The sequence below is a fragment of the Takifugu rubripes genome, chromosome 18 (assembly GCF_901000725.2).
Source record: "Takifugu rubripes chromosome 18, fTakRub1.2, whole genome shotgun sequence".
Lineage (NCBI taxonomy): Eukaryota > Metazoa > Chordata > Actinopteri > Tetraodontiformes > Tetraodontidae > Takifugu > Takifugu rubripes.
Genome location: NC_042302.1, coordinates 9,013,960 through 9,038,094, shown reverse-complemented (window position 1 = coordinate 9,038,094; position 24,135 = coordinate 9,013,960). Strand labels below are relative to the sequence as shown.

The following is a 24,135-nucleotide window of genomic DNA, read 5'->3' as shown; positions in this document are numbered from 1 at the left end:
AAGGCTGGGACTTTGCCTGATAGCAGCTGTTAAGTCAAAACAATTTCACATAGATTATTAATCATCTGATGGTCAATGATTTGATGTTTATTGAATAGTGCATCAATACACACTCATGTACATTTACATCACCAGCAAAACGTGACTATGCATTTCCAAATATTCACAGAGGCTAAATGTACAATTGTGATTTAGTCCATTTACTTTGTCTCACAAGTCATGGCACCGCAGAACAAGCACCTGCATGAAACACATTTTGTGATTCAAGATAATGAATATGGGATTTAAAACAGTGTTTTAGGACAGTAATTATATGATGACACATTATCCTCCAAGGTAATCATTTATCTGGCTCGTAGTATCTCTTCTTCATGGCTCGATATTTCTTGAGAAAATACAGAGCCTCTATTTCCTTGATGACAAATTCTCCTCTGGCCACCAGCTTCTTAATCTCTTCAGGGTCTGTCACATCTTTATTCTTCATGAAAGCGGACTTCAGGCGCTCTCTGAAATAGGCTGAACCCTGAGGATACTCACGGCCGAGATACAGGAGCTTTAATGGGGCGAGAACAGTTTAGACTCTTAAAACAGTCTGAAGCGCAGGACACAAACAATTGTTCACATAATTCTCATTATTGATTTACATTTTTGTAGAGCCTGATAACCTCCCCCCTTAACGGGTTGGCCATGTCCCAGGTGACGTCTTTTAACGCATCTGAAACAAGGAGAATATCCCATATCAACAGTTTAGTCATACGACAATGTCAAACAAATAGCTCGTAAAATAGCGTGCTATAGCTAAATCTGTACACCATTATAATTTACCAGAGGATTTCCCATTAGTGAATCCGTGTTTAAGTGTCTTATTTTGTTGAGTCGTTTCACAAAAACAGTTTTACACTAAAGAAAGCCAAGTCTCCTTCTGTGTCCTCTTTTACGGCAGTGCTTGCTACCGTATTTCGTTGCAGTTTGTCGCAAATGTAAACACATAACCGCGCATGCGCCAGCGTTTCTATGGTTCCGAAGACGCTGCTGCAGACTTGACAAAAAGTTGTCAAGAATTGTGCGCGTTTAGAATAATTAAAATAAATAATAATTCGGTGCCTCTGAAATGTCAGCAGCTTTTCATTGCAATAATTATTGTACCGTCGCAAATTTTGGTGCATAACTAGTCCCGCAGCATTTGTCGTGCAGGCACCAAACGTGAGATTCGATCGGGATTATTCCGGCAGAAGTCTGTTCTCAAGAAACGTCTAAAAATCTTAGGATCAACGAAGCGTTAAAGGTTAAAGGAGCTTTGATTCAAAGTTACAGGCTATACTACAACTATCTTACGTTGTATTACAACTGCCCTCGATATCGTTGGTATCAATTAACTTGAACTCCAGTCAGCAACTATGGAAAAAAAGGCGAAATCTAACAAGGTAAAACAACAAGACAGTTGATTTGATACCTGTGGTATAATTAATACGAGTTAATAAGATCGCTTTTGCCTTTTCTTGAAACATGATTATATCATTGTTATCCCGACATTCAAACTGCACAATCAATATGCATAGAAATATGGTTAATATTTATAACCTATTTTTCTCCCAACACCCAAACAGAGTATTTTTTGTTAATCCACCGTAATTTGGTGCCGTTTTTGAGCGTTTTCACCAGCTTCTCACACTTTGTCTTCTATCTTCTCTCCTCTTAATGGTAGGCACCCAAGAAAGGCAAGGTAGGGTCACAGACAGCCAGTTGTAACTAGTTACTTTATGATACTGTAGCTCCAGGCAGGCTATGTCAAGGATCTATTACCGACATGATAATCAACCCCTTTTGCAACCACTCATATAAATTAAATATGTCTGATCAATAATGTCTTGCTGATTTCAAGCCAACCAAAAAGGCCCCAAAACTCACCAAAGCTCAGAAGGCGAAGCAAGAAGAGGAGGCACGGAAGCAGCGAGAGGAAGGTCACCCATGTCTGTTTTTCCTTTTTTGATGGATGTGCCATAAGTGCGTAAACACTGCATATGCACTTGACTCCATGCCTCCTTTTGTGTGCAGAGGAAGCTCGGCTAAGAGCAGAGAAAGAGGAGCAGGAGAGATTGGAGCGAGAGAGAAAGCAAGAAGAGATAGAGAGACTTGAGCTAAAGGTAAATGACACTTAACTGACAGTTTTTTTTGTTTTGTTTTTTTTAAAATGAATTTGAGCTTCTTTTTTGCAGGACAGCAATCGCAGGGAGGGTGAACTCGACGAACTGCGCCATCTACTGGAAGCAAACCACACTGCTGCCACGAAATGGAAATCTGATGCTGTGAAAAGAGTCATGGCGAGTTATTTCTAATAATGACAAAAAAAGAGTGACATTTTTGAACAGCAACAGAATTATTGACTTAAAGTTGTTCCTTGTGCCTGTATGTAGTGGGAGAGATACATGTGTTGTGATGGTCGACCAGACCCAACAGCACAGCGGGAGATTAACACATACATTAGTTTATGGAGAGATGATCAAGAGGTCGACATCACACATGTGCTGGAACAATGCAGCTCTGCTCTTCAGGTATGAATTTAATGTTTTCCAGTAAATAAACTCATCATTAACTTTATGTGTGATTTATGACGGCGTTGATGCTCCAAGTACAAATAATTGTGTATTTCGAGATATAGACACAGCACAATGAGTATAAAGTTTAGAAAAGTGAAAATTCTATTGTATATATTTAACACAGTCATCCTGTTTAGTTGTGGTCAACTATGGTTGTTATGGTTTAAAATATGTTGTGAATTTTACTGTATAAAGTAAATGTCTCTCAAAGCTAATTGAGGAGTTGGAGGTTCAGCTCAAAGATGCTCCATGTTCAGAAGAGTACCGGGAGGCCATCATTGATTTGCAGGGATTAGTCCAGTCCAAGCAACTCCTCGCCACGGAGGAGCTCCTCAAGGTTGGAGAACCTCAGTGTGATGTCACGTTTATTTGTAAGCTTGTGTTGGACCGTCATTTTCTCCTTTCTCAGAATGCCAACGAGAGCATCGACTCTGAGACGGGCAACATGCAGACTGTGGTCAAAGATGAAACCGTCACGCTGTGTCTATGGGCCAACTTCAGGAAGAATCCAAGGTTGTTCTGATTAAATAAGGCAATCATGTAACTATAAATAAATAAGACTGCAGGCTCTCATTGAGATTTCTCACTGGCTGTTCAGATTTAAAGGTTTTCTCTTTGAAGAGGCAGGTTTGGGCTTTGAGCTTCCCAAACAGCTGGCCGTGAGCGATGTTGCTGTACGGATCCTCCACACACGCTATGATCTCTTGTCTCTGCTGGTCAGGATGGCCCAGACAGAAACTAGCACAAGCCCCCGGTACGTTTCGGCAGTTCAAAAGCCTCAATGAATACACCGGTGCCTTGATTTGTGCCATCTGTTTAGGCCGTGCTCTCTCAGAGCTGACATGGAGAGTTCGGCTCCAGATGAGGATAGTACCATTGAAGGAGAGGAAGGCAATGAGGACCAGAAGGAAAACGAGGATGTGCAGAACCAGCCCACCCAAGAGCCTGAAGGGAAGGAGGTAAAAATGACCATCAATTAAACAAACCATAAATGGCGTGACAAATCCTCACAAAAACAATTTAGAGCACATTCTCCTAGTTTAAACTCTGGTTGTTTGAAATGAGAATTGACCGAACGATGCTTGTTAAATATTCTGACCATCTAATGACTAAAATTGATTAAAGTACCGGGAGTGTAGATGCCAACATTGCACCACTAGAGGGCAGCAGGCACGCAGTCCTCGGACCACGACTACTACTAATGATAATAATCCTGCTGATGATTTTGTGCCTGTCTCAGAGTACAGATGATGTCGGGAAAGGCAGTTTAGACAGTCCAGTCATGACCCAGATGGAGGTGCTGGACGGTAAGACGCCTGCTTAGACTGACATCAAATCTGACTCATTTCTAAATTAAAAGAACAAGTTTCTTTTTTTTTTTTTTTCAGCTGGGGGGGAATTGACTTCTCCATTGTCAGAAATGTCAATGAAACAGGATCTCCAGGTGGTCGATTTAATGCAGTACACCCCTCTGGGTGGGGTGTTTTACTACAATGTTTTTTACCTCCCCCCACAAGCCCATCAGGTCAACGGCTGGAAAATCAGACAGGCAAGTGAGAAAGCATGAAACAGGTCCACCCCTCTATGCCAGGCTTAGCCACGCTAACATGCAGTTCTGTGGTTCCATGTTTGTCCAGCTGTTGGACCACGGGCTGCAGGAGTTCCCCTACCCTCCGGAGAGGTCTGACGCGGATGGCGAAGAGCAGGTCAGCAACCCTCCAGTTGGAGTGACCTTCACGCTGCCAGACTCCGTTTTCTTCTTAGAAACTCCCCAGGTGGCTCGCTGGGATGATGCAGGTAGATCCTTCACAACATGCTAAGAACCAGAGTCCGTCCATACGGCACTAAAACTATCAGATATTGAAACAGTTCTTTCATCCAGGGAAGCAGTGGAGGCTGGATGAGATCACTGACGTCTTATATGAGAAGGATGAAAATAAGATCTCCATCAAGATGGCCTCCTTCCAGCCGTTAGTTCTGCTTCAGGAAACCTATGCTAACTTTCCCTTCCAGAGCTGGGAGCTCAGGCCGCTGGGCCAAGACGTGGCCCTCTTCACCATCAATGGGGCTCTCATCGACCTCCGCATTAAGATCCAGGTGACAGACAACAAATAAACACCGAGACAGGAGAACCAGTTGGACCGACTCACAATCCAGCTTTTGCTATATTAATATGAATGCAGCCACAGATAGACTGGAGGGATTTAAGGTCAAAGGTCATTGCCACCTCAAAATGGCGTTCCTAAAATAGATTTTAGTAATAGCTTAAGCAATTTGTCCTCTTTAAAGCCTCAGATAGAGTTTGCTCTATGTTACCAGGGTGATCAGTGCATGCTGCAGCTGGAACAGGAGACGACTCTCCCTCGGCTCACAAACAGGTGGCTGAGCGTCTCCGCCCTGCAGACCGCCATCATCAACGCCGGGATTAACGTCTTTGTCAACGAGCACTCGGAGAAATACGTCAGCACCTGCGCTAAGGTCCGTTCTGCTCTCATGTGGTGACGCCGATTCATGCCCAGTAGCTGAGCTGCAGCAGCTTCCTCCCCGCAGGACCCGCTCACGGAGCACGCAGCCTACGAACAGATGGCCCTCTTTGCCTCCGCGTGCGCCTTCTCGTGGAGCAAGTGGAACACAAGCTGCGGCTCGGAACATCTGGTTCTGCAGGTAGGCCGACTCCCGCGGACGCAGCAGCTGCTTTTTTGATTCAAGCCGACTGCCTCTGCTTGGATTGAGGAGTGAAAAAGTAGATCTGTGACCATAAAGAACCCTTCCTCCACCAGGCATGCGAGCACCACGGCGCCGACCCCGTGCCCAAAGAGTCATGGAGTCTGTACCTCCTCGGCGCTCAGAGATACAAGAAGCTGGCGATCACTGACCAGAGCGAGGCCTTCTCTCCAGAACATGATCCTGCCAGCGAGTTCCACTCCACCTTCATCCACATGCTCCAGGACAGCATGAGCGCCGGAGGCGTGGCTCGCACCCGAGAGTCCCACTACCTGTTTGTGAACACAGTGCAAAGCCTGCTCTGTGGCACCAGACCCCTGATGTACTCATAAGTTCTGTGAAATTAGATGCACAGAAATGAGACGGTCACCTGTAGAATAAGCTACTTTATTTGTGCAAACCTTCATGCATCTTCTTTGGAGCATACAAAAGTGGATGAAGTTGAAAAAAAGTGACAACCACTGCAAAAAAAAAAAATAATAAAAAGAAAGAAAGAAAAATAGAAAGAAAAATAATAAAAACCCTTTGGTGCAGGACAGCAACAACGCTGGAACATAACTTAACAAAAATACTCCTCCCTCCTACTCTGCACTAACAAACTCATAAATATGGATTTTACATGTTTAAAAACACTTAAAATGAAATTTTTATTACCAGTGTTTGTAGACTTTAAAGTACTAAAAAAGTCCTGGGCCACCCAGAAACTGGGGTTGGGTGGTTGGGAAACCTGCGGTTACCTGGAGAATCATGGTTCTGGTACCAGCTGAGGAATCATCAAGCCTGATCTCAGATGGTGACTTCTGGACAGGCATCAATAAATCTGCCCACTGAAGCCACTCGTTACTGCTTTAATTAAAGTAAAAAACACATACACACGATAAGTAATGTTTCAAATGGGATGTGATGAAATCCTCCACATGGCTGGCTCTCCTGAGGCGTGGCCGAAGCCGTCAATGCAAGTGTTGTTTTAGGAGTCTTCAGGCACCAGTAAGGCCTCCCAACAGCCTCCGCGCTGGAGTGTGCCGTCCCTCGCCACCACCCCGGTGTTTCCGCAGAGACCGCCACAGCATAATCCACCCCGGGTGTTAGGGGCTAGACGGGGGGCTGCCCGTTGTGCCGCAGCCCAGCGTAGGGCCAAAGTAGCTGCTGGATGGTCATCCAGGAGTCCCCGGTCCCGACAGGAGCCGCGTCTACCACGGGCTGCATCACCAAGCTGGCCAGCAGGGCCAGGAGGCCTGCTCACGGAGCGGGAACACACTTGTGAAGAACCCGCAGACTCATTTTGGTTCAAATCTATGAATGAAAACGATTACCTGCTAGCACCACCACAATGGCTAACCACAACCACAGCCCTCTGCCACCTCTGGCCACAGCTGCTGCTGCACGGGAGGAGGTCAGGCTGTGGGACAGGGACTGGACCATTCCCGCGTCGGCGCACGAAGACGTGGAGGAAGGGCTTGGACTAGAGGAGGGCCACAGAACAGGACACATATTACCACAGGCCCAACCAAAGAATAGATGGCAGAAGAATGTGGAACCAACGGAAGCGACAGATGGAGAAGTTACCAAAAATGACCCGAAAGTGGCGAAAGCACAGAGGGTCATGTGTGGTAACTAGGAGGCATGCAAGCCATCCTCTTCATCGACATAATGAAGAGGCCGTCTAAGGTGTTAACCTTAGACGCAGGCCGTCAGAGAGGACGGTGGGGGGGGGGCAAAGCACTGGTTAGCCGCTGCAGTATAAACACCGTCGCTCTGCATGCAGTTACTGCTTTTGGACAGAGCAAAAATCCACCAGTGCTTCAGACTCTCCTCCCTGCACACTTACAGCATCACAAAGAGCTCCTCCTCACTCCTGGGGGAGGTGGAGGGAGAGAGGAAGAGAGGAAAGTTCAGAACAGCGGCTCCAACAAATCATCCCAAATAATCCAGTGTAGCAGCATGAAATGACTGAACAGGTTAGTAGATGCGAGAGAGCGCCAGCACGGTTAAGGTGCACCGAGCACACACACACACACGCACGCACACACGCATGAAACAAACCATTTCTGTTAACAGCTGGAGGAAATTATGGATTTTAATCAATGACCTGTTCCCGTAATAACAAAGCTGCGCCCCCGGATCAGGAAAAGAAGCTAGTCCAGCACAGACGAAAGAGTTTCATCACTCATGAGGTTCCAAAGCTAACTGGTTGTTTCTCTTTTTAAAATAACACCTCCTCAGAGGTCAGAATTCTCCTGCTGGTGGAACCCTCAGAGCACCAACCGAGGAACTCGTCCCCTGTGCTGCTGCTGGACTCTCAGCTTTGCTGGCAGAAAGTGGTGCTGCAGTAGGCCGGGGAGGGGGGGGGGTTCAGGTTTGGGACTAACATCTTGAGGGGCAGAATGAGGGAGGTGAGTTTGCTGCCCAGCTCGCTCAGACTGGACCTCCTCGTCTCTGCCACCGGATTTTCCTTCGGCTCTTCCTCCGACTGGCCGTCGGTGCTGTCGCAGGCTGTCCTGTTGGCATGCGCGGGTCAGACGTTCACTGTTCAGGTCAGGTACAAGAACGGCTGCACGGCAGCAGTCGGTGCACATGCACAGACACATTTCATGCATATGCAGCAAACATCTGCCGTACATACAGATGTTTTAGAGATCAGTGATAAGAGCGTCCGTGCACTGTAAGAACGCATGCAGAACAATTAGGGGTGTAAAATGGCAGATTGATCAGGTCCAACTGCAAATGCTATTACATTTTTCTCATTAAATAAAAAAATAAATAAATCTGGAGACTAGAGTTAATTTTGATCTGATGATTCTAGGAGCTGCTATAGAGCAAGCTTCATTAATTACACCCCTATTAGTAATATTTTCTAAATAATGAATTCAACCTGTCATACGTTGTGGCTTAAACTACCCAGCTAACACTTCGTTTTCAGGTATGTGATGCCGACACTTTTCTACTGATACTGCTGCTAATGTCACCAAAAGCTGCTGGACCATTAGCATGAAAGATGGCTGCTTCCTGGCGTTTGTGAACATCAAAAAGCTGAGACCTCTGCAAGCTGCACCCGCCTCACCGCGAGTGTTGATATTACCCTCACAAACACAATCGGATCATCTCCAAGGTGATGTTTGGACTAAATGAAGAGGAGATGCAACATTTAGAGTAATTTAGAAAGTAAAAATCAGATTGGAGAGCAGCCATCTTCATGTTTGGGTCGGGTGTGAGAGTGGATCAGCGGCCGTCCTGGTTCCTCCTGGGCGTGTCTTACCCCTTCATCACGACCGAGGGCTCTTCCGTGTCAACCCAGGCTGCAGAGCTAACAAATCGTTTGAGCGGGGGGCGCGCCGAGTTCTTCCCCGCCGCGTTCCTGAAAACCACCGTTATCACAGAGGGGCACAACAGCAGCAACAATAACCCTCACGGCGTGGTGCAGCGACCACCAGCTTCCCACACACACACACACACACACACACACACACTCACAATACCGAGGTAAACATGTTCACACTCGTCCCTTCAGAATAAATCTGCTTCGACTCGTCCAGGTGACAAATACGTACCACGGAGAACGCCGGGTCAGCCGCTCCATCTCACCGTCGGGGCACTCTTGTGCTTTGGACTGGGAGTTTAAAAAAAAAATAAATACAAAAAAAACATGTGAACATCAGAAGGACTCAAAGCCAGTTGTTGCAGATGTGGAGCAACTTACCATGTCAAAGTGCATGTTCCCCCCAGAGCGAGGAATGGCCGCTATACTGACCCGGCGGGAAGACGACTGCCAGGGAAGAGACACGGTTAGAGGAGGTGGATGAAGATCCGGAGGATAAACGGACCACTTATCCTTCAGCCCAGGCTCACTTTGTAGTACTGCGACGCCGGCTGCTTCTTGTTGCGGAAATCATCTGCAGAGAACAAAAGTGTTCGGCAGCTCTCGAGGTTGAACCTATGCTGGTCCGCGTTTAGGCCTTTACCTCTTTCTGTGTGCGACCCGAACGACCTCTCGTTCTGCATGAGCGTCTCCCTCAGCTCCAGCAGCTCGGCGTGCTCCTTGGTGTAGACCCGCCTCAGGTTCTCCACATGCTGGATCATCACCTCCACTGCTTTACCGATGCGGCTCTCCTGAAGGTCAGACGTGTAAATGTAAAGGTCACGCAACAGCCCAGGTGGTGGCGCAAGCGTGGAGGAGGAAAGGGTGCATGTGAACCTTCTGACCTGGTGAATGGCTCCTAACATCTCAGAGCGACTGGACACTCTGGTCATGGCCTGGATGAGGATGTCCAAGTTCTTCTGGAGCCTCTGGATGATTTCCATGGACTGGTTGTCATCCTCACACAGAGGAATCAGGGCCTGAAGAGCGAAAGACACTCAAAGAACCCAGACTGAGGACAGCAGAGTGTCAATTCGGTCGCGAGTGGACCTCAAGCCGACGTGCCTGCAGTAAGCCCTGGCAGCTGAAGACCTCCCTGCGGACGTTCTCCTCAGCCAGGTCGCGTGATCTTTCCTCCAGTCTCAGTCTCTTCTCCAGTGTGAACATATCACACTTGAAACCTAAAGCCAAACGCTGGAACTCCGCCTGCAAACAGCAGCCACAATCTTCTTTGAGAGGTGACGCCACATCAAAAACAGGTTGTTCAGTATCGTGAGATCAAGCTCATGAGATAAGTTTTTAATTTTTCCCAATCAAACAAGAGAAACTGCACAGATCAGTAAAATACAGCAGGTCAATGAGTGTCTATACTCACGAGGACCATAAAGCTTAAACTAAAGTACATACTGGCGGTCAGGAATGTAAGGAATGTATTCCCATTAGGAAAGTTCATGTTTCCGTACCTCAATCTCTTTGTCATTAGCCGACAGGCTGCAGATAAAGAAATGCATCAGGAAGTGTCAGAAAATATACGCACGTATATTTATTTAGGTTTTACCAACGGGACAACGTGCCTGTTTTTGTCTTTCAACGAGTCGCCATTGTCAGCCGTCCCTGAGGTCTCTGCTGGAGATTTCAAGGATTAAATGTAGTCAAACATCAAAATAGCAAAGTGGCTTTAATGTAAAGGTCACATACGTTCCTTCCCAGCTGCAGCGGCGCTCTCACGCTGGTTCTCCTGAACCTTGTTCTCCTCGACAGCGTGCATGTCGTGAGACTGCTCCTGGAGGATCCAGACAAACTTTACTGCTGCCCCCCCCCATCTTACTGTTGCACCTCCAGGTTTGAAGGTGAAATCATCTTTATACCTTATTCTGAATCATACCATACTAAATGGAGCTCAAATGACATTGAGCTGGTCCTCACACACACACACACCCAACCACACACACCTGCATGGCTGGAATAGCAACATTTTACATTGACTCAAAAATGTCAATACAACACAAAAGTGTGTCTAAGCAGGATGTTTGAGATGAAACGCACATTTTTCTCCCGTCAGGGTCGTATATCTAAAGCACTGCTTGTGTTCTTTCAATACAACCTGCAGTTACATTAGTAAAGAAAGTTAGGAGTGTAATAAGTTACGGTGCAGTAATTACTCACCAGTTCCCTCTTATTTTTGCCAGATGGGGGGAGGGAGTCAGGTTTGGCTGTACTGTCCTCCGACTGGCTGGGGTCAGAGGTCATGCTCGCCTGTGTAACGGATGGCTGTGGTTGCGAAGAGCTGCTGTTGGAGAGGGCGGGGGCGCCAGTGCCGCCTGACTGCTCCGTCTCTGCGAGCGAGAATCAACGTGTGGGTGGTCAAAGTCACACACGCATGCAGGAAGGCTTCAGCAAACAGCAGCTTCTCGGGATTCGCCTTCCTACCTTCCACGCTGCCCGGTCCAGTGGGAACATCAACCGCACTGTCGAGTATGCTCTCCTCCTCCTCCTCCGCCAACACCGGGAGCAGGCACGCGCTGAAACACAGACAGACTCCGTCACAACCAGGGAAACCGATTCAAGCCCAAGGTCGCTGGAAAGCAAGCGCTGCCCGCCGAGCAGGCGGGAGGAACTGACCTGTCTTCAGCTGACCGGTCCACCAGCTGGTCCTGGGTCAGGCTCTGGGATTGACACAAGTATAGGAGAGGATGAGAAGTCAGAGGTGGCCTTGCTGTCGGTTCCCCCTCCCCCCCGGAGCGATGTTCAGAACAAAGGTACCTGTCCCATGGTAGGCAAAAGCTTTCTGAGCTGCACACGATCGGGCTGAATTCTTATATAATGTGGAGCTCCATAGAGAGCCCTGCAGCTCCGCTCTCAGGATGTGGTGCTGAGAGGGGTGCTCAGAGAACGCTCCAACAGTGGAGGCGGATGGTGTGTGAACACACACACACACACCCGCACACACACGAGCCAGGCGAGCGCTCAGAGCAATGAAACAGGATATTGTCTCGAGAGTGAGCAATATATGTATTTTGACACCCTCACAGTAGAGAAGTGTCGTCACATTTAAAGTCATTAAAATGAACAGAGAGAGACCTTAGACCCGCTGTAGAGACCTTCGTGACCATGACAAAGGATGTTTTTTAAAGACAAAGCTCAGTGGCTCACTGTGGAAACTAGACGCAGGACAAAAGTCTCCATATTTCGCATCAAAAAACCCTGAGATTCTCAAATGTAAATGAATTTGAACCTGCTGCCACACTAAAAGAATGGACCTGCCCACACACACGTTAATTGCACTTGCCTCTTTCGCAGAAGAGTTCAAAGACGTGGATGGCACGTCCTGTGGCACCTAAGGCTGCCGGCTTCTGTCAGTAAAATGACGGCCGCCCTATTCAAAACTCTTCCTGTGTTTTGCATTCCTGCCCTCCCCACTTTGCCCTCAGCCTGGATGTAAACTACCAGGTGTCCTGCCCATTTCTCCAATACACACTTCAGACCCCAGCTGACACACACACACACACACACACATTTCAAGAGTCAGAATCTTTTCACATTTTTAAGGTGAAAAAGAGGAAGAGGAAGCAGCACGTGGAAGAGGAAGTTGGGGACATCACGCATTCACACTCTTCCTCTCTGCGACCAACCTTAGAGCTGTTCATCGCGCCGCTCTTCAAGGTCGCCTCGTCTTCTTTCTGCTCCAGCTGGGCGCTAATCAAAGGTGAAAGGTCAAAAGTCACTCTTCTTTTCCCTCCTTCCCTACTTTCTTCTGAGGGACTGAGACACAGCTCAGGGCGATCCGTGCATCCGCCCTGGGGGGTTCATGCGTAAATGGTGCCAATGCAAAGTGTGACTGCAGGGATGTTAAAAGTTCATGAGACTCCTCCCAGAGCAAAGGAACACACCTATTTGACTAGCAAATGGGCTTCATTTGGCAGAGATGAAAGTACACCAAATACAAATGGAAGGTCGAGTAATGGGTTATACTTAAAGTCTGCTTGTGCTCCTTAGCTCCATTTTGGAAAGTTAACCCCTAACGGTATGAATGCTCTCCCTGGTGAGAGCATGGGGACACTGGTAGGCTGTGATGGGTGAAGAACAAGTCTGGAGCTCACAAATAAAGAGCAGGCGGAACACATTCAACGTTATTTAATATACTGGAAAAAGTCTGATTATTAACCTTTAATGTATCACTCCACCAGCTGTAGAGGCCTATATGTAAAAACTGAAGTCTGATTAAAAGTAAAGGCTATTGTTCCCCCAAGCAAATAAAAAATGTAAAGATAAACACTGTTTTCTCCGTCACAGTGCTGCCCAGAACATCACGTACAACCAGGAGGTTGGATCCGAACGTTACCTCTCGCCGCGCGTGACCGTCTCACCAGACCCTGGTGAGGAACTCTCAGGAGGAAGCATCTCAGCGGTGGCAGGGGGGGAATCAGCAGGTGCACTATTCTGAGCGTGGTCAGAGACATCGCTCAGACTGTGTCCTGACCCAGAAAGGGATAAAGCTTTAGCTCTCAGAAATAACAGTTACAGAGGGGTGTTTGGTGCAGCCGAGCCGGCTCTCACCTCCGCTGTCAGGGGGGGACGCCTCAGGGGGGGACGTCTCAGGGGGGGACGCCTCGGAGTGCGTGATGTCGGAGGTTGAGGGGGTCTTTGATGGCACCGTCGTCACTTCCTGAAAACACCCAAAATCATAAATAAGCAACGCGAGCTCGCAAAGCAGGAGTCATAAGAGGCTACAGTTTCATAGGAAATGATGCAGAAAGACTTCAAATAATCGAGGAGACTGACAGCAGATGTTCCATCAGTGAGATCAGCACAAACTGCAGCAGCTTTGCTTTTGATAAGAAAAGTTCTCATGAAAACATTTCAAACTTTACAGAACTACATCCATGTAATTTTGAAGATGAAATGGCTTCATCATTTTTATGCCCTGCAGATTCCAGAGTGTAATGACCTTCAGCACCATCATCCCACATAAGGAAGCTGGCTGCTCCAGCACAGCAGCCTCGCTGAAAAGGCTGCGGATCCCGTTACCACATCACCGATAGGCAAATGTCACTTATCAAATTCCCCCAACTCATTTCCACGAGTATGGAGGGAGATATGATAAAAGAGCATATTTACCTGCACAGCTTCAGGGTTCTCCTCTGGTTCCACCTTGTTCAAAAACACAGAATCTGTGTGACAGAAAAAGAGGAGAAAAAAAAAAGAAAAAGAAAAATGTTCATTAGAAACTCAACCTCACGTCTGATTTATGAAATAGGCTAAAAAAAAGTCCAAACCGGAACCCCACATTTACTATAAAAGGTGGCCGCGTCTATTATGCAAGGCATTGTTCTGCTCCAGGGCAGAGCGGCTAAAATACCATGCATGGCTAAAGTTTCATTAATGACCACATTCACACCCTCATGTTCTGTCTCCCTGCCTGCCAGCCGCTCATGCAGGCGGAAGAATGGGGGGGGGGATTACTGAGCTCGCGGCGTGGACTCGGACCAGTTGTACACCTGGCCATACAAGGATCTTGTGGAAGAGAGGATTCCACATATTGAGGAGACCTTTATAAGATCAGGGCCAGCAGCCATAGAAGGCAGGGGTCTACTTAAAGGGCCTCACACTGTGTATCCTGACAACAAGACTGTGCTGTTACTCCAAGGGTGGCTGCATGCCCTGTGACTCCTATGGATTACGCAAGGATAATCCACACAAATCAACCCTCAAAGATAATAACAGGGTCCAGAAGCTGTTGCTCCCTCTTGGAGTTCATTTAGTGAAGCATCTTGAGACCTGTGCCAAGATAATGTATAACTAGCAGTGCAGAGACGGCTCCCAGGTTAGCATATGCTAATTAGCAAACAGTCTGTGTACAGCTGTAGATGGGAAAAACCCATCAGTCTTTCAAATACTTTCAGAGTCTGGCAGCGTCTCTAAAGACAAGGTTATGTTCCAAAAATTCTAAACTCTGGTGTTTTCACAGAGGACACATGATGCATAGTCCACATACTTGTGACGTGCAACCAGCTCAATTCTTCTCTTAATCCTGTTGCAACAGTGAGAAGAGGGTGAGTCTGGGGCCAGCGTTACAGAAATCCTCAACTATATTTAGCCATTTTTGGTTACGGGTGAAGTTAGCCGCGGGCTAGCTGTGTGATAAACTGGAATAAAAAAGGATTAGCTCCATGTGATTTTTTTTCCCTGTGCGAATAAAAATAGTCCTAATCTGGAGGAAGTGAAGGAAATCCCCTAAAATTTCACTTTACAGATGTGTTTCTAGGTTTTTTACAGTATTTCTCAATGGTCTTAAAAAGAGAGCTGTGATGCCTCAGGGCTACGCTCACCTTCTCCTCCTGGGAGCCCGGGCTGGGCCTCCTCAGGCCGTGCAGACAGAGGAGTGGATGTGTCCCTCACTTCTCCCTCTCCTGCCGTCTCGACCACCATCCACTTCTCCTCCCCATCCTCCTCTTCTCCTCTCTCTGGCAACTTATCGGCCGTCTCCCTGCTGGCGTCCTGGTTTCCACCCGGCTCTTTGCAGTTCCTCTCCACCAGCTCACGTTTCAGAAAGTCCTGAAGGGCAAACTCCTCATCCCAGTCCAAGTCCTCTCCGGGCTTCGATCATAAAAGGGAAGATCAGGAAATTAAAGGTGAGATGAAGGGGAATGGCGTGCTGGGTAAAGGACGGACCGGCGATGACGTGAACGGGAAACACGGCTGCCGCTTTTTACCTCGGCAAACCCAAGAGACATTGAAATTCATTTCAACCAAAGGGAGCAGCGGAGCGCTGTTGTTTGGACTCATTTCTCCTTCACTGCATCCTCTTGTTTTGCAGTAAAAACAATGACGCCGTCATGGAAATATTCGAGCGGTACACGCCACTTGGGTTGCGAGGAGCAGCGTGTAGGTGTGCGATTGCATCTGATTTTGCACGTCTGTGTGGGTGAGCGCGCCCACTTCAGCCGCCGACTCACACTCGCTCCTCTCGCCGAGCCTCCATCTGCCGGCCGCTCCAGCATCCGAATAACCACGCGCATTTACACTTTTAAACCGCAAGAAGAACAGCTCAGATTTACGTCTTTAGACAGGCGTCCTACAGGGGAGGCATGAGGCCGACTGTCCTCCTGGGACCGAGTGTCTCCCACCTCTTCCTCCGAGGCTGGCGTCTGACAGGAGGCCTCTCTGCTGTCCTGAGGCGCCTTCAGCTGCTCCAGCTCCTCACACAGCTGCCGCTTCTGGTTCTCCTGCTCCTGCACCCTGCGTGGAAAACATTGAACGACACGCACGGCCACATTCAAATCCCAATCCAAACACTGGCCAACAATTAAAACAAGCGCTTATATCTATAGACGATATCCAGTAGACATACTGTACCCAGTCCGCAGGCCCATGCAGTGTCCCATTCTGTTGCCCAGGGTGACCAGCGCCAGTTCTCTGACTGGCCAGTAACAGTCGTCTCACTTTATTTTGCAGCTCTAATCTCAGTCCGTCTTCCTGGTGTTAAACTTGAAATACTTTTGAAAACAAACCTCTGTTGCTAGTTTCTCACTCTAACCAGGACAGGCAACAAGTCTCTTAATTTCCTTTTCTCTCGATCAGGTTTAAGCTCCCCAGTTTCCTCGGGCAACCTGGCAGCAGCACATCAGAGCTGAGCAGTCTGACCGGTCCCCCCCCTCTGCTCTAAAAGTCCATCACAGCAGCTCTGTTATATATCTGAAGGGGATGGCCGTCTCTACGAACACAAACACGCCAGGCTAGCACAGCCACAAAGAGAAGCCAGTCCAGGACTGGCCCCATCCTCGTCGAGCCAGGCCCATCTGGGGTCATTAAGGGCAGAATGATTGACAGCTCTTTCCTCCACCCAGGTGGGACCTGGCAGCAGCGAGCAGAGACTTTCATAACATCGTATCTGACAAACTTCTGCTCCTTTAACGCGCAAAAGCTTCTTAAGAGCTGCTCGGGAACCTTTTTTTTTTTGTTTTAAATCCAATCAGGGCGTTTTGTCACTTAAGATCCTGGAATCCAAGCGCACCCAAACAAAACACCTATAATTATCTAATTATGTCCTGGCATGTTCGCAGCCACCTGGCTCTGATCATTTAATCTCCCCGGATTCATTTTTACCCATTTTCTGCCTGAGGGATGGGTGTCAAACTAACGAGCTGACATCAGCGTCACCTTAGTTAAAGATGAAACCACCAACGAGATTTTGGCACTGCACATATTTCACATCCCATCCTCACGTGGCATTTCTCTTTTTTGCTCATCATCACACACTCAGGAGCCAGAAGGACACACACACACACACACTCGTGTGTCAGCCTGCCCGGTTTCACACTCATTCACACTCCAGAGATGCAGATTTGCCCACCTGACTGAGAGGTACAGGATCTCTGTGCGGGACCTCCTCATGTTACCGGCCATTTTGATCAGCTCTTTCTCCAGCGAGTCCGTGTACTGGGCCAGCTGGTCCAGGTTCAGCGCCCAGTCTGCTCGTCTTGCGTCCAGCTCGGCCTGTACCTGCTGTTTGGAAACAAGGCCCAGGGGTCAGTCTTGCAGCCCAGAGAGCGACTCCTCTTCGGTCCTCCGAAACTTCGGATCAAAAACCTTTTCAGACCAGCCGGCACAGAAGAGAACCAGTGGAGCGTGGTACTGGTGCCACTCTGCTAATGACCTCCATCTCATTTGGTATGTTTACCGCTGCATGGCCGTACGTGGCTAATGAATGCAGAGTAGCAACGAGGCAAGAGGAGGGGGTGAAGAGAGAAAGAGAGATACAGAAAGTTGGAGTGAGGGAGGAGGGGAGCGGGCCGTGTTGGTGGTACAAGACCGACTACACAGCCCTGTCTGGATGGGGCCCGTCGGACTGTTATATAAGGGAGATCTTTGGTGAGAGAGTGGGAAGGACAGAGCGAGCAGAGCAGCAGGTGAGGACGGAGGAATGGAAACGTTCCCTCGCTCTTGGGGCCGTATTAGCGCTTGTGGGGTGTCGAGCTTCTGCAAAACAGAAAACGTGGCTGCATTCACACCCGGACCGGTTCAGAGAACCAGAGTGCGTCTGCTTGGAGAGTCCACGTCAGGGTTGGAATGAGGCCCAAACAACCAAACGCTGGTCTGCCTGAACCAGCGGGAAGAGGCGTAGCCTCTTCGTAATACCTGCTCAGTGTTTGTCTTGTGGAGCCGGCCGAAGCCATTTCCTTTTTAGGTTTCCTGGCCAAACAGCGGCTGTTCCAACTGCGTCCAACAGAAGCGAGTCTGAACGTGTGAGCAGCTGACCTGCAGGTGCGCGCCAGCGTCCCCCTGTGGTGGCAAATCCCTCACTGCGGACAAGACGGCGGCGCTTTCTTCCGCAAAATCTCTTTTCTGAGAAGAGAAAACAATGAAAAAACTCCTGCACGCGTTAAGAACGACACTGAATTTCATTTAGCGGTGGAGGCTTTAAAGTAGCAACGTTACCATCTCATCCAGGAGGCGTCTGAACTCTCGCGCCATGTGCTCAGGACTGGGCCCCTGCAGCATCAGCAGCACCTCCTTATCCAGCGTTTCATCCAGCGGTGAAGCAAAGCTCACGTTGGCGGACTGATGATCAACTCCATGAGGGACCTTCAGAGGAAAGCAACACAATCACACACACACACAGGTGCCATAAAAGAGCAGCAGAGCACAGGGACGCTGACCTCCAGGGGCGACTGTGCCAGAGCCAGTTCTGTCTGCAAGGATCCTGAAGCGCTCTGGTTCAACCTGTAGGCGAGCGACAGCGACAGACCAGCGCTGCAGCACAGGGGAAGACAAACAGAACTCATTTCACCTGATGTGTTTACACAACTTTAAAGATCCAGGTGATCAACTTACCCAGCCAAGTTGGGCTGCAGCATCTGCATCTGGTTCTCCAGCTTGCTCTTGTCTGCCCTCAGCAGCTGGAACAAACAGCAAAGACACCAAAGAGACTCCATTGAGCACACACGACCTTTGTTCCGGAGCAGCTGGTCCAATTCCCACCGTCAGCCGGGCAACATTTGAGGCAGAGACGTGCAAAAGCGTTGAGTTTTTATTAAAAAAAGCCTCACGTAAAGAATCATTTCTATTTAAAGCTAAAAGCAACCAAGGTTTTTCTTTTGTAAATGACAAATGGTTTGTCAAGAAATAAAAAGAGGGAGGAGCAAAAACCTGCTGGGTTGAGCTCACTGACCTCCGTGATGGAGGAATACTCCTCCACAGCTGCCTCGAGTTCATTTATCTGTCTGCTCTTCTGCAAAAAAAGGTGGAAAACAGAATTACTGAGCAGCACAATTGGACTTTTGCTTTTCAGCTCTATGATAAGTGACTTTAAAATAAGGATAGAATCAAGGAAAATGACCTCTTGTATCGCAGCTGCCTTTTCACTAATAACAGCATCAAAGGAGTGAATCTGCAGCTGTGGAAGAAATGAAGGTTACGCCACATCAAAACAACAAATAAAACAGGAATAAAAGGTCACTTTCTGAGGAAGGAAGGAGATCATGAAAAGGCAGGAAGGAAGGATGAGAGGACGCAGCGCGAGCAGAGAGGTGGGGCTGGAGCAGAAAACTGAAAGGACAGTTTACCTGAAGGTCGGCGTTGACGTCGCACAGCTCCGTTATTCTCTGCTGAAGTCCCTCCATCTCCATGGTGACCTTGAAGTTCTGCGCAGCCATTAGAGGATTGTTAGGATATCCCTTACATGATAAACACGTGGAAGCACGGGGGGGGGGGGGGGGGGGGGGGGGGATAGATGGACCGTGAGGCACCTCTTCCTGAAGAGAAGCAATCTTGGCAATCAGACTCTGGTTCTCCCTCTCCTGGAATGACAAGAACAGGTTCTGAACTACAGAACATCAGAGAGGAGCCGTCTCTCAGGGGCCACACACACACACACACACACACACGAGGCTGTGAACCAATCATGACGCCATGTGAATGGCCACTGAACAGATGCATCCGTATGGGAAGCGACGCAGCGTTCCTGGAGCGCTCCGGGACTGACCACGTGTTTGCTGTGTGCGGAGGCGCGAGCTCTGCCTTCCTGTGTGCAGCTCAGGGTGGCCTTCATCTCCTCCACCTCCTCCTTCAGCATCTTTTCCTTCTGAACCAGCTGCTGGCTTCTGTGAGAGAGAGAGAGAAGACAGTTTACCAGACGTCGACTCGCGGCTACCGGAGACACGTGCGCGCCGTGCGCTGCCTGCAAAGCCGCCTCACACTTTGGCCTTGTTGCGCAGCTCCTCGTTCTCCTCTGCCAGCTTCTGATGGCTGTCCTCCATGCCCTCCAGCACCTGCTTCATCTTCTTCACCTCCTCCTGGAGCTTCTGGTTGCTCATCTGGAGGTCAGCCACACAGTAGACGAGCTCCGACGTCTCGCTGATGCAGCAAGCACAGGAGCCGCCAATGTTTAGTCACTTCTAATGAAAATACAACCTACAAGTGGTCATAACCCCTTTATTATTACTGTAATAGTGGTTATCTGGACCAGGCACCAACACACGCTCACTACTTACAATTCTGCTCTGGAGACGTCTCCTCCGAAGGCCTCCAGGCTCCCCGAGGTCATATTGAGCAGCACAGACCTCTTGGCTAAAACACAGATCCGAATCACATCAAAGCTGCCGATGTCAGCATGTGCAGAGGGATCGGAACCGCTCTCACCAGACAGGCTCTCCTTGAGTTTGACAGATTCCTGGGTGACGTCACTGGGCTCCTCCTCCCTGTAATCCGGCAGCGGAGAATCAGAAAGATCCATTTCTTTAAAAAGGTCATTATCTGCACGGTCGCTCCTAAAAACACATCTGGAATGATTTACAGCTGTTTGATTTTTGGTGCCTGGCACAACGAGCAGCACACGTGGAGCAGGGGAGGATCTCAGGGCGGCGTGCAGCGGCTAATTACACCAACATGGATCTGATTGATTCACCCCAGGCCCCCAAATTAGGAGAGCTTTTAAGCACCATTGTGAGATACAAAATGCATCATTTAAAAACTAAATATAGTCGTCCTGTTCACCAACGCCACGTTAGTCACAGGCCCCTCCCACCTGATGCACTACTTCCTGCCCACACAAAAACGGTATCCGCGAGAAACACTTGCATAACTGGGAAATGACTCACTGCTTCTGTGTGGAGACGGAAAACCAGTACCGGACTAAAGAGGTGACTGGGAAGCTGCTCTGGACAGAGAGCACCAGCAGGGATGGAGGAGCAAAGGGATGGAATAATAACGAAACTTCAGAGAAACTCTCGGCTTCATGTTTAATTCAGCGCCGAGGAACAAAGCCTCCGCAGCAAAATCCAAGGTCTAGTGATGAAAATCCGGCCGCGTTTCGGTTACCGTGGCGACGGGCTGTTGGCTAGTTTGATTTCAAAAAGAAACATTTCTGAAGAAGCGCGGTACCCGTTGTTGCGGCAGTCGTCAATCCACTCCCTCATCACGGCGTGATACGTGTCCAGGTCGATGGAGACGTCCTTGTGTTCTGGATCCAGCATGTTGCAGAGCTCCTCCAGGCCGCTGTCCTCCGAGCTGCGGCTGGTGGTGTGGCGCAGGTAGTCCACGATGTGGGACACGTACACTCTACCTGCAACACCCCAGGACGGGGGACACTTTTAGAGGCGGGCTCGTGTTGAAGGAGCGCGACGATGACTCGGCTGGAATGCGTCGCGTCGCTGGCTTCGGTACCTGTGGAGCTCTTCTAGTTCTTCCCCTCACCTGCACCTGGAGCTTTACCCCCTTTGTTTGGGTGCAGTTTTAGCCTGAAACTACCTCTGGTGGAGACTTTTGAAAAAGAACGAGCCAAATGCACAAATGATGCCCCCGAGGGCCTTTTGTCATCATCAGACTGAGACTCAAATATTAGTTTTAAAAACAAACATGATTTGACCCTGGAGGGGGTGTGGGGGGGGTGTGTGGGAGGAAATAGGAACAGCCAGTTCCAGTCTTCAATCGTCCTGAAAATCCCCATCACAATATACATCACGCACAAGGTCGGATGCATAACGGCTGCAGTGAAACCGTGTCAGTGCACGTGAGCGTGTCTGTACCTCGGCGCTGGGTGTCACAGGCGAAGAAGATGGTGTCGAGCAGATTCTCCTCACAGATGAGGCTGATCTCTGCCATGTTCTCCCTCCTGCTTTCAGAAGTGACTGACACACACACACACACACACACACACACACACACACACACACACACACACACACACACACACACACACACACACACACACACACACACACACACACACACACACACACACACACACACACACACACACACACACGAGGAGTTTTGCTTGGGGCACAGCAAGAACAACTGTAACAGTGTTTAACTGGTCTCATCTGTCCAGTAGACCAGTGTAGCTAGCTAAACCCACTAGTCACCCCAGTCAACCCCCGTGAGCCTTGTTCATCACACTCTCGGTGAATCCTGACAGGTGTCATTCGTGCAGATTTGTGTGGGGACTCAAATTTTAGCATCACAGAAGAGGATTTGGAATAATTAGGCAGAGTATTGTGAATATTATCATCACGCTGTATCTTCTACTGCCATCTCAAACTCGTATCTTTATGTTTTGGGGGCGAGTTGGTTTTCAAGCCTATTAACTACAGAACATTTATAAAGCATTTCCCAAATCTTTAATCTGATCTGAATGACTAAAATACTCAGCCATGACAACTCTGATTGCTGGAATGTTGTCCCAGGGGGCAAAACAGTGTTTTAAATATCCGAATGCCATGGAATTGGATTCAAGCGCGTCATTTAGCTGTTGTGGATGCGGATGCATCAAAACACGAGGCTCCGCTGTGTCCTGGTGGGACGCTCGCAGGGCCCATGTCGGGTCAGGCTGCCCCCTCACCTCCGTCTCCCAGGGACAGTCTCTTCACAACCAGAGCTGGATAAGGCAGCTCGCACTCGGTGGCGTTCCCCTGCTCCGCCGAGCAGAAGTTCAGGCTGAAGGCGCCGTGCTGGGGAGTGAAGGTGCGACTCAGAGGCGGGCTCCTGGTGGGCGTCCCGCTCTGGCGCTGCCCCGGCTGCTGCCCTCGTGGGAAAGCGAAACTGGGGGAGTCTTTGGACCGAGCGGTGGGTGTGGAGCAGTACCGCTGCCACATCTTGGCCTGCTTCCCATCGCTCCCGTCGGCACCTCTCCGTTCTCCCAGCGTGCTCATGATGGTGTAGGTGACATTAGCTGGCGTGGGGGGGTTGGTGCACCGAGGGATAGAGGTGCTCAGGTGGGTCTTCTGGGTGGCAGCGGAGCTCTGCGTTCCCACGCCTCTTACCGCCTCCTCCCTGCCCCCCTCCCCCTCGCCTCTGCAGCGCCCTCCCTTCTTCAAGATAGCTTCCACGTTGTGCCTGAGTCCACACTGGGGGCTGTCGTAACTGCTGGAGGAGAATTTGGGGATCTGGAACGGCGAGTTGGGCGCCCGCTCACCGCGCCACTGGATGGTCTGCAGTTTGCGACAGATGCTGTCCACGGGGTTGTGGCGCCGGCTGGGCTGGGGCGTGCACTCGTCCATCCCGCTGGCGGCAGGGCTGCTGTGAAGGCGACCTGGTCAGAGGGGGCGAAATCTGGAAAGACACAGAAAAATCTGGGTTTTTAATAAGAGACACCTCCCAAAAAACCTTGGTGATGACAGTTTGATGCATATGAAGTTGTGGTTTTTAACTTTTTGAAAACAGAATTTAGTCCCTTTCATTCAAAATACTGAGGAAATTCAGGATTTTCCTACAGACCTTCCATCATAGTTACAGCGTCTCAAGCCTTTAAACCCCCTCTGAATTTAAAAATTTCAACCAAGAATTCACAATAAATGCAAAAAAAAAAAAAAAGTAAAATAGTTAATACATTTAAACGATCAATTCCTCCCAGTTACAATCATAATAAAACCATTGCGCAATACAGCATGCTCAATCTTCCTGGCACATTAAATTGGATTATCCATAAACGTTTTCCCTCATGTTAATTAAAATAATAACGACCTTCGTACTTAACTGAACATAAAAGAAAAGAAGATTGAGATGTGAAGCCGATGCCAACATTTAAGCTCCTCAGGTGAGCAAACGAGCTCATTAAGCACAGTTTCACATGCACTCATTTAATATTAATGCAGAAAAATACGACAATTAATTTTTTAAAGTACACAAAGCACGCTGCTTTGTGTGTCCGGCAATATTTTCCAAACCACTCTGCACATTTATCTGCATCTAAACACAAACAGCAGCTTAAAACTCCGCGCCGGGCAGAGAAACGCAGGTATTCGTTACCTCTTCGTGCACAAACGTCCAACAGCAACTGTTTGCAGACGCAGTTTAGGCGAAGATCGGCTTTCTAATCAGAAATGTTCAAAACACTGCAGGTGGTCGCCTTCTCAATAATTAAAACTCGGCCAACGGCGCCTCTATGTGGTCATAAGCTGGAACTGCAGTCACGAATACCGGAAGTCACTCCTCATTTATAGAAATTGGCCCCGATAAATA

General features: G+C 48.8%; 3 protein-coding genes across 12 annotated transcripts; 1 reads left to right on the top strand and 2 right to left on the bottom strand.

Moving 5' to 3' along the window:
- Positions 1-64: 64 nt before the first annotated feature.
- lyrm5a (LYR motif containing 5a) lies at positions 65-986 on the bottom strand. Its single transcript, XM_003972942.3, has 3 exons — positions 826-986; positions 645-715; positions 65-553 (listed from the first exon to the last, which is right to left on the bottom strand). Exons 2-3 carry the CDS (start codon positions 687-689, stop codon positions 341-343), a joined length of 258 nt encoding a protein of 85 aa, XP_003972991.2. The 5' UTR covers positions 690-715; positions 826-986; the 3' UTR covers positions 65-340.
- Positions 987-1,360: 374 nt separating this feature from the next.
- dnai7 (dynein axonemal intermediate chain 7) lies at positions 1,361-5,772 on the top strand. 2 transcript variants are annotated; one of them, XM_029825233.1, is made up of 17 exons: positions 1,361-1,424; positions 1,706-1,723; positions 1,883-1,961; positions 2,056-2,144; positions 2,217-2,321; positions 2,415-2,552; positions 2,809-2,934; positions 3,007-3,110; positions 3,196-3,351; positions 3,418-3,556; positions 3,838-3,904; positions 3,986-4,146; positions 4,235-4,394; positions 4,480-4,694; positions 4,917-5,075; positions 5,148-5,261; positions 5,378-5,772. In XM_029825233.1, the coding sequence occupies exons 1-17, from the start codon at positions 1,398-1,400 to the stop codon at positions 5,651-5,653; spliced, it is 2,133 nt and encodes a 710-aa protein (XP_029681093.1). In that variant the 5' UTR covers positions 1,361-1,397; the 3' UTR covers positions 5,654-5,772. The 2 variants fall into 2 exon arrangements, with proteins under 2 accessions (XP_029681093.1, XP_029681094.1); XM_029825234.1 differs by lacking the exon at positions 1,706-1,723 and having other exon boundaries at positions 1,383-1,424.
- Positions 5,773-6,149: 377 nt separating this feature from the next.
- On the bottom strand, positions 6,150-24,042 carry lrmp (lymphoid-restricted membrane protein). 9 transcript variants are annotated; one of them, XM_029825232.1, is made up of 39 exons: positions 23,923-24,042; positions 22,517-23,226; positions 21,702-21,803; positions 21,058-21,238; positions 20,317-20,375; positions 20,169-20,244; positions 19,873-20,031; positions 19,661-19,778; positions 19,425-19,475; positions 19,242-19,319; positions 19,016-19,072; positions 18,848-18,907; positions 18,511-18,575; positions 18,336-18,429; positions 18,115-18,261; positions 17,935-18,021; positions 17,030-17,181; positions 15,735-15,915; positions 15,006-15,273; positions 13,795-13,847; positions 13,234-13,342; positions 13,019-13,151; positions 12,309-12,372; positions 11,299-11,342; positions 11,107-11,198; positions 10,843-11,012; positions 10,375-10,459; positions 10,251-10,302; positions 10,140-10,167; positions 9,742-9,882; positions 9,522-9,656; positions 9,281-9,428; positions 9,168-9,211; positions 9,019-9,084; positions 8,870-8,928; positions 8,578-8,676; positions 7,150-7,176; positions 6,635-6,783; positions 6,150-6,556 (listed from the first exon to the last, which is right to left on the bottom strand). In XM_029825232.1, exons 2-39 carry the CDS (start codon positions 23,172-23,174, stop codon positions 6,414-6,416), a joined length of 4,434 nt encoding a protein of 1,477 aa, XP_029681092.1. In that variant the 5' UTR covers positions 23,175-23,226; positions 23,923-24,042; the 3' UTR covers positions 6,150-6,413. The 9 variants fall into 9 exon arrangements, with proteins under 9 accessions (XP_029681092.1, XP_011611803.2, XP_011611804.2 ...); XM_011613501.2 differs by lacking the exon at positions 7,150-7,176 and adding an exon at positions 7,691-7,819 and having other exon boundaries at positions 23,923-24,041; XM_011613502.2 differs by lacking the exon at positions 7,150-7,176 and adding an exon at positions 7,691-7,819 and having other exon boundaries at positions 10,251-10,299; positions 23,923-24,041.
- Between the last annotated feature and the right edge of the window lie 93 nt (positions 24,043-24,135).